A 17,507-nucleotide genomic window follows, 5' to 3' on the forward strand; every position below is an offset into this window, starting at 1 on the left:
GGGAATGGTCCTGGTGCACCAAAACAAAGTGTCAAGGGAAACCAGTTTGGATGTGGCTTCACACCAACTACATCACAAAAAAAAACTGGAATTGTTGTATCTCATTGTGTTTTTGTCCTCCGGTGGCTAGCTAGCTAGCTATAATCATCCCTCTCTTAAATTAACCATGGGGGGGAGATAGGAATTTGGACTTGTGGTTTTACTTGATTCTCCGTACTGGTCAATGATTATAACGGCAATTCTGATCCAACAGTAAATGCGTACAGTGTGGCGCTGGCCTGAGAGGAGGGAAGTTCAATGTAGCTAGCTAGATGTAATAGGCTAGCGTTAACTTGCTAGCCTAGCGCATCAAAATCAAATCAAATTGTGTTTGTCACATGCGCCGAATACTTACTTACAAGCGACAAAAATACCTCAAAAAAGTAAATAAATAAAAGTAACAAATAATTAAGGAGCAGCAATAAAATATAAAATAACTATAGCGAGGCTATATACAGGGGGTACCAGTACAGAGTTAATGTGTGGCGGCACCGCATTGCCCATGAAAGGAAGTTAGGATTGCAAGCGAGCATTTTAGCCAGGTATTCTAGGACAACAAAAAATGTAAGTGTGTGCTGTATGGCAGAGAGGAAGATGTCCTTGGCGTTTCTCTACAAGTAGGGTGAGTCAACATGTTTTTTCTACTTGCACGCGCGAACACACACACATCAGTACCATGGACAGCCCCATCATATTTAGCTTACGTTGATTGGACTAATTTGTTTTTGCTATCTTTTAGTTGTCACTTTGTTAGACTATGCACAGGTGATTTGATGAGGAAGTGGTGGTAACTCTCTGTGGTTCTAAATCAATGGTTGTTTAGTGGTCTGAACATTTTGGAAAAATTCACTTGCTGGACCATGCTGTAGGTCAAGTAAGTAATATGCTATGTTGCTCTCCGATTTTGTGATGAAACAAAGGTGCGATTGAATTTATTCTGCCACTGTCTTCTTATTGTCTCGGCCTTAGGCCTATATACCACGGTAGCAAGGCATATGAACCAGTGGAGGCTGCTGCAGGGAGGACGGCTCATAATAATGGCTGGAATGGAGTCAATGGAATGGTATCAACCTCATGGAAACCACATGTTTGATGTGTTTAATACCATTCGATTGACTCTAAGCCATTATTATGAGCCGTCCTCCCTGCAGCAGCCTCCACTGGTATAAACAAACAATTTATAGAGCAAATAGTGCAATTAACATGACAAACAGGCTGTAATATAGCTTTTTTTCCCTGACTTGGCTTCCCCAGTGATTTTACCCATGCACTGCTACTGGGCTTTGAGCTAGTATGTTACTGTGTGCGTGTTCACTGCTGTGTCATCAAAGGCCCTTGGATATCTTTGTACAGTATGATCTGCCTCATGACCTTTAAAGCAAGGGGTCTTCTGGGTATTATACGCTGGCACAAGTGTGACATCACTCTTGTAAGTTATGGTTGTCATCCTATTGCTGATAACCATAATAATTTCTGGAAGCTTGGGTTCCTTCCCATTCCCATGCGTTTGGTCAATAACCACATTAATCCATCAATCTCTGTGATAGATCAGTTATTGTGTTGCTAACCATAGTTCGGTAAATGTAACAGAAATCATTGCTCTGTTTTGTGCTACCCATAGCACTGGAATGGTCTTAGCAAGATCTAACCTGCAATTCACTACTGTTAGCCATAGCAAAGGATCACTAATAGTCCAATAACTAACAGTTCAAATAAAATAAAAATTCAGACTCAGTGTTGGTTAAATGTACTAGGTGAAGTGATGTCAAGGCAGGCGGTGAGTTGTGTTAGCCTCTGTCTCTGGTACATGTGCTCCATCTGAAAGGGCCCGGTCTGTCTCTTCTCTCTGGTAGGCGAAGCGCTGCGCTGATAAATCAGGTGTGTTCTGATGTCCTCTGGGCTGCAGGGGAATTAGCACATCACGCTCCAACCCCTTCTCTTTCAACTGGCCCATGTATTCTCTCTATGCCTGCCTACTCTCCCTCACTTTCTGTCATCTTACTCTCTCTCGCTCGCTCTCTGTCAATGTCAATATTCCTCTGTTTTCTTTGATTTGTTCTGTCTCTCTCTCAATGAAATTATATTAAATGATGCTTTGTTGGCATAATTGCATAATACAAATGCATTATGTCTTACCCTTCCTGGCTCCTTCTCTCTGCCTCTCTCCATTAAAATAACATAACATTGATCAGAAATCCAGTGTAGACATTGTTAATGTTGTAAATTACTATTGTAGCTGGAAATGGCAGATTTTTTATGGAATATCTACATAGGCGTACAGAGGCCCATTACCAGCAACCATCACTCCTGTGTTCCAATGGCATGTTGTGTTAGCTAATCCAAGTTTATCATATAAAATGCTTGTTGATCATTAGAAAACCCTATTTCAATTATTTTAGCACAGCTAAAAACTGTTTTACTGACTAAAAAAGCAAAACATCAGTCTCAACGTCAACATTTACATTTACATTTAAGTCATTTAGCAGACGCTCTTATCCAGAGCGACTTACAAATTGGTGAATTCACCTTCTGACATCAGTGGAACAGCCACTTTACAATAGTGCATCTAAATCATTTAAGGGGGGGTGAGAAGGATTGCTTTATCCTATCCTAGGTATTCCTTGAAGAGGTGGGGTTTCAGGTGTCTCCGGAAGGTGGTGATTGACTCCGCTGTCCTGGCGTCGTGAGGGAGTTTGTTCCACCATTGGGGGGCCAGAGCAGCGAACAGTTTTGACTGGGCTGAGCGGGAACTGTACTTCCTCAGTGGTAGGGAGGCGAGCAGGCCAGAGGTGGATGAACGCAGTGCCCTTGTTTGGGTGTAGGGCCTGATCAGAGCCTGGAGGTACTGCGGTGCCGTTCCCCTCACAGCTCCGTAGGCAAGCACCATGGTCTTGTAGCGGATGCGAGCTTCAACTGGATCCGTCATCCACACTGATATGTCTGCCAGACATGCAGAGATGCGATTCGCCACCTGGTCATCAGAAGGGGGAAAGGAGAAGATTAATTGTGTGTCGTCTGCATAGCAATGATAGGAGAGACCATGTGAGGTTATGACAGAGCCAAGTGACTTGGTGTATAGCGAGAATAGGAGAGGGCCTAGAACAGAGCCCTGGGGGACACCAGTGGTGAGAGCGCGTGGCGAGGAGGCAGATTCTCGCCACGCCACCTGGTAGGAGCGACCTGTCAGGTAGGACGCAATCCAAGCGTGGGCCGCACCGGAGATGCCCAACTCGGAGAGGGTGGAGAGGAGGATCTGATGGTTCACAGTGTCGAAGGCAGCCGATAGGTCTAGAAGGATGAGAGCAGAGGAGAGAGAGTTAGCTTTAGCAGTGCGGAGAGCCTCCGTGATACAGAGAAGAGCAGTCTCAGTTGAATGACTAGTCTTGAAACCTGACTGATTTGGATCAAGAAGGTCATTCTGAGAGAGATAGCGGGAGAGCTGGCCAAGGACGGCACGTTCAAGAGTTTTGGAGAGAAAAGAAAGAAGGGATACTGGTCTGTAGTTGTTGACATCGGAGGGATCGAGTGTAGGTTTTTTCAGAAGGGGTGCAACTCTCGCTCTCTTGAAGACGGAAGGGACGTAGCCAGCGGTCAGGGATGAGTTGATGAGCGAGGTGAGGTAAGGGAGAAGGTCTCCGGAAATGGTCTGGAGAAGAGAGGAGGGGATAGGGTCAAGCGGGCAGGTTGTTGGGCGGCCGGCCGTCACAAGAAGCGAGATTTCATCTGGAGAGAGAGGGGAGAAAGAGGTCAGAGCACAGGGTAGGGCAGTGTGAGCAGAACCAGCGGTGTCGTTTGACTTAGCAAACGAGGATCGGATGTCGTCGACCTTCTTTTCAAAATGGTTGACGAAGTCATCTGCAGAGAGGGAGGAGGGGGGGAGAGGGAGGAGGATTCAGGAGGGAGGAGATGGTGGCAAAGAGCTTCCTAGGGTTAGAGGCAGATGCTTGGAATTTAGAGTGGAAGAAAGTGGCTTTAGCAGCAGAGACAGAGGAGGAAAATGTAGAGAGGAGGGAGTGAAAGGATGCCAGGTCCGCAGGGAGGCGAGTTTTCCTCCATTTCCGCTCGGCTGCCCGGAGCACTGTTCTGTGAGCTCGCAATGAGTCGTCGAGCCACGGAGCGGGAGGGGGAGGACCGAGCCGGCCTGGAGGATAGGGGACATAGAGAGTCAAAGGATGCAGAAAGGGAAGAGAGGAGGGTTGAGGAGGCAGAATCAGGAGATAGGTTGGAGAAGGTATGAGCAGAGGGAAGAGATGATAGGATGGAAGAGGAGAGAGTAGCGGGGGAGAGAGAGCGAAGGTTGGGACGGCGCGATACCATCCGAGTAGGGGCAGTGTGGGAAGTGTTGGATGAGAGCGAGAGGGAAAAGGATACAAGGTAGTGGTCGGAGACTTGGAGGGGAGTTGCAATGAGGTTAGTGGAAGAACAGCATCTAGTAAAGATGAGGTCGAGCGTATTGCCTGCCTTGTGAGTAGGGGGAAGGTGAGAGGGTGAGGTCAAAAGAGGAGAGGAGTGGAAAGAAGGAGGCAGAGAGGAATGAGTCAAAGGTAGACGTGGGGAGGTTAAAGTCACCCAGGACTGTGAGAGGTGAGCCGTCCTCAGGAAAGGAGCTTATCAAGGCATCAAGCTCATTGATGAACTCTCCGAGGGAACCTGGAGGGCGATAAATGATAAGGATGTTAAGCTTGAAAGGGCTGGTAACTGTGACAGCATGGAATTCAAAGGAGGCGATAGACAGATGGGTAAGGGGAGAAAGAGAGAATGACCACTTGGGAGAGATGAGGATCCCGGTGCCACCACCCCGCTGACCAGAAGCTCTCGGGGTGTGCGAGAACACGTGGGCGGACGAAGAGAGAGCAGTAGGAGTAGCAGTGTTGTCTGTGGTGATCCATGTTTCCGTCAGTGCCAAGAAGTCGAGGGACTGGAGGGAGGCATAGGCTGAGATGAACTCTGCCTTGTTGGCCGCAGATCGGCAGTTCCAGAGGCTACCGGAGACCTGGAACTCCACGTGGGTCGTGCGCGCTGGGACCACCAGATTAGGGTGGCCGCAGCCACGCGGTGTGGAGCGTTTGTATGGTCTGTGCAGAGAGGAGAGAACAGGGATAGATAGACACATAGTTGACAGGCTACAGAAGAGGCTACGCTAATGCAAAGGAGATTGGAATGACAAGTGGACTACACTTATCGAATGTTCAGAACGTTAAGCTTACGTAGCAAGAATCTTATTGACTAAAATGATTGAAATGATACAGTACTGCTGGAGTAGGCTAGCTGGCAGTGGCTACGTTGTTGACACTACACTAATCAAGTCGTTCCGTCGAGTGTAATAGTTTCTACAGTGCTGCTATTCGGGGGCTAGCTGGCTAGCTAGCAGTGTTGATTACGTAACGTTACGTTAAAAGAACGACAATAGCTGGCTAGCTAACCTAGAAAATCGCTCCAGACTACACAATTGTCTTAGATACAAAGACGGCTATGTAGCTAGCTAGCTACGATCAAACAAATCAAACCGTTGTACTGTAATGAAGTGAAATGAAAATGTGATACTAACTGTGGAGCGAGGCGGAATGTTGACCGGGTTGTTGAAGTTCAATTCGGAAGACGTTGGCTAGCTGTTGGCTAGCTAGCTAGCAGTGACTCCTACGTTAAGGACGACAAATAGCTGGCTAGCTAACCTCGGTAAATTAAGATAATCACTCTAAGTCTACACACTCTAAACTACACAATTACCTTGGATACGAAGACAGCAATGACAACTATGTAGCTAGCTAACACTACACTAATCGAGTCGTTGAGTGTAATAGTTTCTACAGTGCTAGTGGACGTTAGCTAGCTGCTGTGCTAGTGGACGTTAGCTAGCTGCTGGGCAGAAAGCAGTGTAGACTACGTTAGGACGACGAAATACGATAATTACGCAATTATCTTTGATACAAAGACGGCTATGTAGCTAGCTAAGAAGAAATTGCTAAGATTAGACAAATCAAACCGTTGTACTATAATGAAATGTAATGAAAAGTTATACTACCTGCGGACCGAAGTGTAGATGCGACCGCTCGCTCCAACCCGGAACCGGAACTTGAAGAGGCGACTCCGGGATGCTGGCCTTCTAGGCAGAGTTCCTCTGTCCAGAGTCTGTGTTCCAGATCACTCAGGGCCTCAAACGAAGGTTCACCTTCCAACAGAACAATGACCCTAAGCACACAGCCAAGAAAACGCAGGAGTGAATTCTGAATTTCCTTGAGTGGCCCAGCCAGAGCTCGGACTTGAACTAGATCAAACATCTCTGGAAAAATAGCTGTGCAGCAACGCTCCCCATCCAACCTGACAGAGCTTGATAGGATCTGCAGAGAATAATGGAATAAACTCCACAAATACAGGTGTGCCAAGCTTGTAGGGTCATAACCAGAAGACTTGAGGCTGTAATCGCTGCCGAAGGTGTTTCAAAAAAGTATTGAGTGAAGCGCCTGAATACTTTTAAGTTAATGTGATATTTCCGATATTTTTTTATTTGTAATAAATTTGGAAACATTACTAAAAACCTATTTTTGCTTTGTTGTTATGGGGTATTGTGTGTAGATTTAATCAATTTTAGAATAAGGCTGTAACGTAAGAAAATGTGGAAAAATTCAAGGGGTCTGAATAGATACCGAAGGGACTGTATATTGTAACAGTCAAAAGTTTGGACACACCTACTCATTCAAGGGTTTTCTTTATTTTTACTATTTTCTACATTGTAAAATAATAGTGAAGACATCAAAAATATGAAATAACAAATTTGGAAATATTTAGTAAACAAAAAAGTGTTTAAACAAAAATTGAAATATATAAGAGCGTCTGCTAAATGACTTAAATGTAAATGTAATGTATATTTTATATTTGAGATGCTTCAAAGTATCCACCCATTGCCTTGATGACAGCTTTGCACACTCTTGGCATTCTCACAACCAGATTCACGAGGTAGACATTTGGAATGCACAATTAACAGGTGTGCCTTGTTAAAAGTACATTTTTGGAATTTCTTTCCTTCGTAATGTGTTTGAGCCAATCAGTTGTGTTGTGACAAGGTAAGGGTGGTATACAGAAGATATACCTATTTGGTAAAAGACTATGTCCATATTATGGCAAAAGCAGCAGAGAAACGACAGCCCATCATTACTTTAAGACATGAAGGTCAGCCAAGGTCAGCCAAGTGCTATGATGAAACTGGCTCTCATGGTTACTACATGATTCTAAATATGTGATATTATTCTACAATATAGAGTAGATGTGTCCAAACTTTTGACTGTTACTGTATATATATTGGCAGACGGGGCGCAGCATGCCCCCTTTTTCCTGTCTGGTTATTCTCACCCCTTCCCTGCGACACCCCTTTTGAACCAGCCCTGGAGCTCCTGGCAGAGAGAACTCGTTTCACACATTGCCAGATCAGAAGTACCTTAGGGCTGCCCCAAAGAATGCCTGTCAGAAAAGGGGAACACAGTATGGAAATAGCTAGCTAGTACAAACCCTCGCAGGGGCAGTCTCATCAAGACCGGGCCTTGCACGTGTTCATTGCGAATGCATGGATAGCAGGACTTGAAAGTGTGAAGATTGAGTTTGATTGTCCACCTTACCTACATGTACTACATGTACTTAGTAGTATTTTTAAAGGGGACAGTTTTTATATTGGCAAATCAGTAAGTGCCCAGCTTAAAATTCTAGGGAGAGAGAATCTTTTTGTAATGTTACTCTCAATATTCCCTAAGTTAGAGGAAAATTCAATCTATGTTAGCAAAAACCTTCTAAGAATCTTTTTAGCATGTTTTGGTGCTAAGGTTAGGAGAACATTCCCTTTATGTCAAGCATAAATGATCTAGAACATGGTAACAAGGTTCTCAGAATATACAACCATGTTCTAGACATGTTTTATGGGATGTTGCAAGAGTATTCATGTGTCCAGTTTTCTGTGTGTTAGGAGAATATATCATCAACGTCCCACCAAACCTACACAGAACATGGTTGCCATGTTCACACAACATAAGATATTAATGTTCTAGATACGTTTCATGGGAATGTTGCAAGAGCATTCATATGTCCAGTTTGCTGATGGTTAGGAGAATATTCCAAAAATGTCCCACCATACATTCACAGAACATCAATCAATCAAATGTATTTATAAAGCCCATCAGCTGATGTCACAAAGTGCTGTACAGAAACTCAGCCTAAAACCCCAAACAGCAAGCAATGCAGGTGTCGAAACTCCCTAGAAAGGCCAGAACCTAGAAACCTTTTTTTTTACCAGGCAAGTCAGTTAAGAAGAAATTCTTATTTGCAATGACGGCCTGGGGACAGTGGGTTAACTGCCTGTTCAGGGGCAGAACGACAGATTTGTACCTTGTCAGTTCGGGGGTTTGAACTCGCAACCTTCAGGTTACTAGTCCAATGCTCTAACCACGAGGCTACCCTGCCGCCCTATGAGGGGTGGCCAGTCCTCTTCTGGCTGTGCCAGGTGGAGATTATTACAGAACATGGCCAAGATATTCAAATGTTCAAAGATAATAATAATCACAGTGGTTGTTGTGGGTGCAACAGGTCAGCGCCTCAGAAGTAAATGTCGGTTGGCTTTTCATAGCCAGAGTGTCTGTACCGCTCCTGCTGTCTCTAGAGAGTTGAAAACAGCAGGTCTGGGACAGGTAGCACGTCTGGTGAACAGGTCAGGGTTCCATAGCCGCAGGCAGAACGGTTCAAACTGGAGCAGCAGTACTACCAGGTGGATTGAGGACAGTAAAGAGTCATCGGGCCAGGTAGTCCTGAGGCATGGTCCTAGGGCTCAGGTCCTCCGAAATAAAGAAAGAAAGACAGAAAGAAACAAAGAAACAAAGAAAGAAAGAAAGAGAGAGAATTAGAGAAAGCATACTTAAATTCACACAGGACACCGGATAAGACAGGATAAATACTCCAGATATAACAGACTGACCCTAGCCCCCCGACACATAAACTACTGCACTATAAATACTGGAGGCTGAGACAGGAGGGGTCGAGAGACACTGTGACCCCATCCGACGATACACTCGGACAGGGCCAAACAGGCAGGATATAACCCCACCTACTTTGCCAAAGCACTTCCCCCAGACCACTAGAGGGATATCTTCAACCACCAACTTACCATCCTGAGACCGAGTATAGCCCACGAAGATCTCCCCCACAGCAAACCCAAGGTGGGGCGCCAACCCAAACAGGAAGATCATGTCAGTGACTCAACCCACTCAAGTGACGCACCCCTTCTAGGGATGGCATGGAAGAGCACCAGTAAGCCAGTGACCGAGCCCCTGTAATAAGATTTGAGGTAGAGAATCCTAGTTGAAAGAGGGAAACCGGCCAGGCAGAGACAGCAAGGGCAATTCGTTGCTCCAGTGCCTTTCCGTTCACCTTCACACTCCTGGGCCAGACTACACTCAATCATAGGACCTAATGAAGAGATGAGTCTTCAATAAACTTAAAGGATGAGACCGAGTCTGCGTCTCTCACATGGATAGGCAGACCATTCCATAAAAATGGAGCTCTATAGGAGCTCCCTGCCTCCAGCTGTTTGCTTAGAAATTCTAGGGACAGTAAGGAGGCCTGTGTCTTGTGACCGTAGCGTACGTGTAGGTATGTACGGCAGGACCAAATCAGAAACATAGGTAGGTGCAAGCCCATGTAATGCTTTGTAGGTTAGCAGTAAACCCTTGAAATCAGTCCTTACCATAACAGGAAGCAGGTGTAGAGATGCAAGCACTAGAATAATATGATCAGCAGCCATGTTTAGCACTAACTGAAGTGTATTTAATGCTTTATCCGAGTAGCTAGAAAGTAGAGCATTGCAGTAGACTAATCTAAAAGTGACAAAAGTATGCATACATTTTTCTGCATCATTTTTGGACAGAAAGTTTCTGATTTTTGCAATGTTACGTAGATGGAAAAAAGCTGTCCTTGAAAACTGTCTTGATATATTTGTCAAAAGAGAGATCAGGGTCCAGAGTAATGCCGAGGACCTTCCCAGTTTTATTTGAGACGACTATATAACCATCAAGATTAATTGTCAGAATCAACAGAAGACTTTGTTTCTTGGGACCTAGAACTAGCATCTCTGTTTAAAATTAGAACATTTGCAGCCATCCACTTCCTTATGTCTGAAACACAAGCTTCCAGGGAGGGCAACTTTGGGGCTTCACCATTGTTTCATTGAAATGTACAGCTGTGTGTCGTCCGCATAGCAGTGAAAGTTAGCATTATGTTTCCGAATGACATCACCAAGAGGTAAAATATATAGTGAAAACAATAAACAATAGTGGTCCTAAAAGGACAAACCATCCACAGCGACAAACTGATATCTTTCCGACAGATAAGATCTAAACCAGGCCAGAACTTGGCCGTGTAGACTAATTTGGTTTTCCAATCTCTCTTTCGTATACATTGATTGTCTTCAGGAAGGCAGTGAGTTGCTGCCAACAGCTTTTTCAAATAAAAATTGAGAGGAATGGGAGATTTGATTTAGGCCAATTCGTTTTTTAAATATTTTCTGGGTCAAGGTTTGTCTTTTTCAAGAGAGGCTTTATTACTGTACTTTTAGAGAGTTTGGTACACATCCGGTGGATAGAGAGCCGTTTATTATGTTCAACATAGGAAGCAGCCAAGCACAGGAAACAGCTCTTTCAGTAGTTTATTTGGAATAGGGTCCAGTATGCAGCTTGAAGGTTAAGTGGCCATGATTATTTTCATCAATGTGTCAAGAGGTATAGTATTAAAAAACTTGAGTCTCTCCCTTGATCCTAGGTCCTGGCAGAGTTGTGCAGACTCAGGACAACTGAGCTTTGGAGGAATATGCAGAATTAAAGAGGAGTCCGTAATTTGCTTTCCATTGATCATGATCTTTTCCTCAAAGAAGTTACTGATTTTATCACAGCTGAAGTGAAAGCCACCCTCTCTTGGGGAATGTTGCTTTTTAGTTAGCCTTGCGACAGTATCAAAAATACATTTTGGATTGTTCTTATTTTCCTCAATTAAGTTGGAATAGGATGATCGAGAAGCAGTGAGGGCTCTTCAATACTGCACAGTACTGTCTTTCCAAGCTAGTCGGATGACTTCCAGTTTGGTGTGGCACCATTTCCGTTCCAATTTCCTGGATGCTTGCTTCAGAGCTCGGGTAATTTCTGTATACCATGTTTCTTGTGACCAATGTTTTTTAGGGGTGTGACTGCATCTAGGGTATTGTGCAAGGTTAAATTGAGTTCCTCCGTTAGGTGGTTAACTGATTTTTGTACTTTGACGTCCTTGGGTAGGTGGAGGGAGTCTGGAAGGGCATCTAGGAATCTTTGGGTTGTCCGAGAATTTACAGCATGACTTTTGATGATCCTTGGTTGGGGTCTGAGCATATTATTTGTTGCGATGCAAATGTAATAAAATGGTGGTCCGGTAGTCCAGAATTATGAGTAAAAACATTAAGATACAAAACGTTTATTCCACGGGACAAAACTAGGTCCAGCGTATGACTGTGGCAGTGAGTAGGTCCGGAGACATGTTGGACAAAACCCACCAAGTCAATGATGGCTCCGAAGGCTTTTTAAGGACTTTTCCATGTGAATATTAAAGTCACCAAATATTTTAATATTATCTGCCATGACTACAAGGTCCGATAGGAATTCAGGGAACTCAGTGAGGAACGCTGTATATGGCCCAGGAGGCCTGTCAACAGTAGCTATAAAAAGTGATTGAGTAGGCTGCATAGATTTCATAACGAGAAGCTCAAAACATGAAACCGTCATTTTTGTTTTGTAGATTGAAATTTGCTATCGTAAATGTCAGCAACACCTCCACCTTAACGGGATGCGCGGGGGATATGTTCACTAGTGTAACCAGGAGGTGAGGCCTCATTTAACACAGTAAATTCATCAGGCTTAAGCCATGCCCTATTTTGAGATGTGAGATATCACAATCTCTTTCAAAAATGGCAGGAATGGAGGAGGTCTTTATTCCAGTGAGATTGCTGGCGAACACCGCCATGTTTAGTTTTGCCCAACCTAGATCAAGGCACAGACACAGTCTCAATGGGGATAGCTGAGCTGACTACACTGACAGTGCTAATGGCAGGCTCCACTAAGCTGGCAGGCTGGCTAATATGGTTGACATATTCTCAGAACATAAGATATTTATGTTCTAGACACGTTTCACGGAAATGTTGCAATAACATTAATTTGTATTTGTATTTCTTATGGATCCCCATTAGCTGCTGCCAAGGCAGCAGCTTCTCTTCCTGGGGTCCAGCAAAATTAAGGCAGTTTATACAATTTTTAAACATAACAATATATTCATACTTCACAACACACTGTGTGCCTTCAGGCCCTACTCCACCACTACCACATATCTACAGTACAAATTCCATGTGTACGTGTGTGTATAGTGCATATGTTATTGTGTGTGTGTATGCATGTGTCTGTGCCTTTTTGTTTGTGTTGCTTTACAGTCCCCACTGTTCCATAAAGTGCATTTTTATCTGTTTTATAAATCAAATTTTACTGCTTGCAATAGTTACTTGATGTGGAATAGAGTTCCATGTAGTCATGGCTCTATGTAGTACTGTGTGCCTCCCATAGTCTGTTCTGTACTTGGGGACTGTGAAGAGACCTCTTGTGGCATGTCTTGTGGGGGTATATGCATGGGTGTCTGAGCTGTGTGCCAGTAGTTCAAACAGATAGCTCGGTGCATTCAACATGCCAATACCTCTCATAAATACAAGTGGTGATGAAGTCAATCTTTCCTCCACTTTCAGCCAGGAGAGATTGACATGCATATTATTAGTATTCGCTCTCTGTGTACATCCAAGGGCTAGTCGTGCAGTCCAGTTCTGAGCCAATTGCAATTTTCCTAAGTCCCTTTTTGTGGCACCTGACCACACAACTGAACAGTAGTCCAAGTGAGACAAAACTAGGGCCTGTAGGACCTGCCTTGTTGATAGTGCTGTTTTTTTGTAGAGGGTCGATCAGCTTTAATATTGCAGATAGAGAGTAGCTTCCATCAATGTAATTGTCTGCATCATTTCCAATTGATAGTGATAGTGCTGTTAAGAAGGTAGGGCAGCGATTTGTTATGAACATACTTCTCCATCTTAGCTATTGTTTTGAGCATGACAGTTTACAATCCAGGGTTACTCCAAGCAGTTTAGTCACCTCAACTTCGCTCAATTTCCACATTATTTATTACAAGTTTTAGTTGAGGTTTAGGGTTTAGTGAATGATTTGTCCCAAATACAATGCTTTTCATTTTAGAAATATTTAGGACTAACTTATTCCTTTCCACCCACTCTGAAACTCATTTCGAGGCTTCGAGGCAAGCAACACTGAAACATGCATGAGAGCACCAGCTGTCCCGGAGGACTGTGTAACCATGCTCTCCGTGTCCGAGCTACACCTTTAAACAGGTTAACATTCAGACGGATTATCAGGACGCATATTCAGACATTGCGCAAACTCAGACCGTACTCAGACCATCACTTACATTTTCAAACTCTACCTGACGCAGCCTGTAAAGCCTACATGTTGTAAGTCCCTGTTCCCAAGAACACCAAGGCAACCTTTCTATATGACATCTGTAGCCATGAAATGCTTTGAAAGGCTGGTCATGGCTCACATCAACACCATCAGACCAGACACCCTGGACCCACTCCAAATCACATACCACCCAAACAGATCAACAGAATTTATATTGCATTTCACACTGCTTTCTCTCACCTGGACAAGAGGAACACCTATGTGAGAATGCTGTTTATTGACTACATCTCACCGTTCAACACCATAGTGCCCTCCAAGATCAACACTCAGTTAAGGACCCTGGGACTGAGCACCTCCCTCTGCAACTGGAGCCTGAACTTCCTGACGGGCCGCTCCCCAGGTGGTGAGGTTAGGCAACAACACATACGCCAAGCTGACCCTCAACACGGGGGCCCCTCAGGGGTGCATGCTTAGCTCCTTCCTGTATTGCCTGTTCACTCTCGACTGCGTGGCGGTGCACAACTCCAACACCATCATTAAGTTTGCTGATGACACCGACAATGGTAAGCCTGATCACAGATGACGATGAGACAGCCTATAGGGAGGAGGTCAGAGACCTGCCTGTGTGGTGCCAGGACAACAACATCTCCCTCAACGTCAGCAATGCAAAGGAGCTGAACGTGGACTACAGGAAATGGACGGCCGAGCATGGCCCCATTCACATCGATGGAGCAGGTTGAGAGCTTCAAGTTCTTTGGTATACACATCACTAAGGATCTATCATGGTCCACATATACCAACACAGTCGTGAAGAGTGCACAACGAAGCCTCTTCCCCCTCAGTTGGCTGAAAAGATTTGGCATGGGCCCTCAGATCCTCAAAAAGTTGAACAGCTGCACCATTGAGAGCATCTTGACTGGCTGCATCTCCGCTTGTTATGGCAACTCCTTGGCATCCGACCGCAAGGTGTGCTTCATAGGGTAGTGTGTACGACCCAGTACATCACTGGGGCTGAGCTCCCTGCAATCTAGGACCTCTATACCAGGCGGTGTCAGAGGAAGGCCCTAACAATTGTGAAAGACTCCAGCCACCCAAGTCATAGACTGTTCTCTCTGCTACCTCACGGCATGTGTTAGTTACAATGTTAGTTAATAATATTAAAAAGTTAACCAAATGGCTACACGGACTGCATTGACCCTCTTTGCACTACCTTTTTTGACTCATCACATATGCTGCTGCTACTGTTTATTATCTATCTTGTTGGCTCGTCACTTTATTCCTAGTTATACAGTATGTACATTTCTACCTCAATTACCTTGTACCCCTGCACATCGACCCGGTACTGGTAGCCTGTGTATATAGCCACGTTTTCGTTACTCATTGTGTATTTATTATGACTTTTATTATTATGTTTTATTGCTTTTCTATTATTTCTCTATTTTCTCTCTCTCTGCATTGTTGGGTTGGACCCGTAAGTAACCGTGTCACTGTTAGTCAACACCTGTTGTTTATGAAGCATGTGACAATTTCAGAGCAGGGCAGAGAAATGAAAAAGGAAGTAAGAAGATTTAATTTTAACAAAATAATTACTTAGGTTAACACAATTTCTTTAGTAAAAGACAGGCGCTCAGACTGGCCTCTGCCTGGGGGTATCCAAATCACTAAGTCCGCTCTTGGCCATCGTGGGTAGAAAGAGAGGAAAACAGAGGGAAAGACACACACACACACACACACACAGGTTTTTCTTTGAGAAAGAGAACACCGCACAGACACAGGTCCTTATTCTCTATTTTGTATTTACATTTTTTGGGTGGGGTATTTTCATTTTCTCCTCCATTTGCAAGACAATTAAATATTGTATTGGCATGTGTTTCTGTTTGTTTCAGAACTTCAATCATATAGTTGGCTTGCCTGTGCTGTGTAATCCCTCAAATAATTTAAGCCCTGCAAAGATGATTTATTACTCATAAATAATCTTTAATTTCTCTTGCTCATTTTGTGTCCTTTCCACTCCCCCAAACTGTGTGAGATTAGTGTCAGTAGGAGGGAGGGAACAAAGGAGGGAGGGATGGTGGAGGAAAAGTAGAAAATAGGGAAATGGAGGTCAACGAAGACCCCCCTTCATGTTGAACTGTAAGCAAAACCGTAACCATCCCCCCTCTTCCACACACACACACACACACACACACATGCACACCCTTCAATTACTCTACCACTCCCCCTGCACACCCACACATTCAGATATGTAGACACACACACACACACTAAGGAAACCTTCACAGCGACCAGACATGAATGTCATGTATCTTCTCTATTGATCGGTGGTCATGGAAACAAACTCCCTACAGTACACCAGTGGTTGCTATGGAGTGGGCCTGTTGTGATGTAGTATTTATCTCTTTCTCCTCCCTCCTCTCTTCATTATCTCTCTTCTCCTTTACATTATGTTCTCCTCTCAGCAGTAACCACAGAGCTCAACCCGGATTCAATCCTTAACGCTTAGTGGGACTGCCTGTCTGGTTTTCCGGCTTTTCTCTAGAAACTGTGGATTTGGGCATTTCTGGGCATTCAAGGCATGTCCCTGTCACTGATTGCATCTGAGAGAGAGGGATAGAGAGAAATATGAAGAGCGAGGGAGAGACAGAGAAAGAGTGTCTGAAAGAATGAGAGTGATAGAGAAGGTGTATGTGAAAGACATAAAGTGAGGGAGAGAAAGAGGGAAGAGACATTTAGTAGTGCGAATGGAAAAAACTGCCTCTATCAGGAGGAAGTTCATTTTGGAGGTGTGTGTGTGTGTATGTGTGTGTGTGTGTGTGTGTGTGTGTGTGTGTGTGTGTGTGTGTGTGTGTGTGTGTGTGTGTGTGTGTGTGTGTGTGTGTGTGCAAGTGTGTGCAAGTGTGCGAGCGAGTGTGTGCATGTGTGTACACACACTTGTTGGTTGCTTGAGTTAATTTATTGCTTAAGGGTTGTTGTTTTTTTACCAAAGGAGATAGTTATTTGTGTTTCAGTGGTGCACACTTCTGCAGCTTGTTATTGTCACTGTCACTTTATCCAATCCTTTCAGATCTATATACTTGACGTGCCTATAGGGTGGTAGGGGTTGGGGGTCGATTTCTAACTTGTAATTTGTTGTGTACCCATAGAATGAAAACTGGAGTGTGTCCATATGTCTATGTTTGTTTGCACATTTGATTGGATTGCACAGGAGAGTTCTTGTACAGGAGTTTCACAGTTTGCATGTTGCTGCTGTTTGTTTTCTTTCTTTCTATTACTGTTGATGAATTGATTTCTGTAGCCATGCATGCAGTCGGTGACTGATGTGGTCAATGACTGTTGGTCCTTCTGTTCTTCCACAGACACAAGAGCTGACCGCTCGGACAGGAGGAAACTCTTCCGACACTACACTGTGGGGTCCTACGATAGCTTTGACGCCTCCAGGTAAGGTTACTCGGATGCCTGTCCTAAAACACACATACACAAACAAACACACAGGGTGATAAGCTAAGTGGAGGTTTATGTGAAGTGGTAGCGTGTCTCAGAGTAGTGTTTTGAGGTTTGTTTTTTCTTTCGTTTTCAGTTGAAGTTATCCTTCAATTTTTCTCCTCTACTTCTTCTCCCCCGTTGTCTTATCCACTACCAGTCACAGGCTTAATTTCCAAGGTGTTGGATTTGACCACTAGATAATTCCTCCACAGTCCACACACACAGTGGTGGAACAATTACTCAATAAAAGAGTATTATTGAGTAAAAGAGTCAAAGTAAAGATACCTTCATAGAAAGTGACTCAAGTAAAAGTGAAAGTCACCCAGTAAAATAATACTTGAGTAAAAGTAAAAGTCTAAGTATTTGGTTTTAAATATACTTAAGCATCAAAAGTAAATGTAATTGCTAAAATATACTTAAGTATTAAAAGTCAAAGTAGAGATAATTTCTAATTCCTTATATTAAGCAAACTAGATGCCACCA

At 44.0% G+C, this 17,507-nt stretch overlaps 1 protein-coding gene across 1 annotated transcript in view; it reads left to right on the top strand.

Annotated features, from left to right (window-relative positions):
- Positions 1-17,507, top strand: part of LOC135506019 (SH3 and multiple ankyrin repeat domains protein 2-like) — a 162,682-nt gene that overhangs the window by 64,233 nt on the left and 80,942 nt on the right. The window contains exon 13 of the mRNA XM_064925357.1: positions 16,898-16,979. Coding sequence (XP_064781429.1) covers positions 16,898-16,979 — 82 coding nt within the window. The remainder of the gene's footprint in view (positions 1-16,897; positions 16,980-17,507) is intronic.

Source organism: Oncorhynchus masou, chromosome 2, assembly GCF_036934945.1.
Source record: "Oncorhynchus masou masou isolate Uvic2021 chromosome 2, UVic_Omas_1.1, whole genome shotgun sequence".
In the NCBI taxonomy this organism is placed as follows: domain Eukaryota; kingdom Metazoa; phylum Chordata; class Actinopteri; order Salmoniformes; family Salmonidae; genus Oncorhynchus; species Oncorhynchus masou.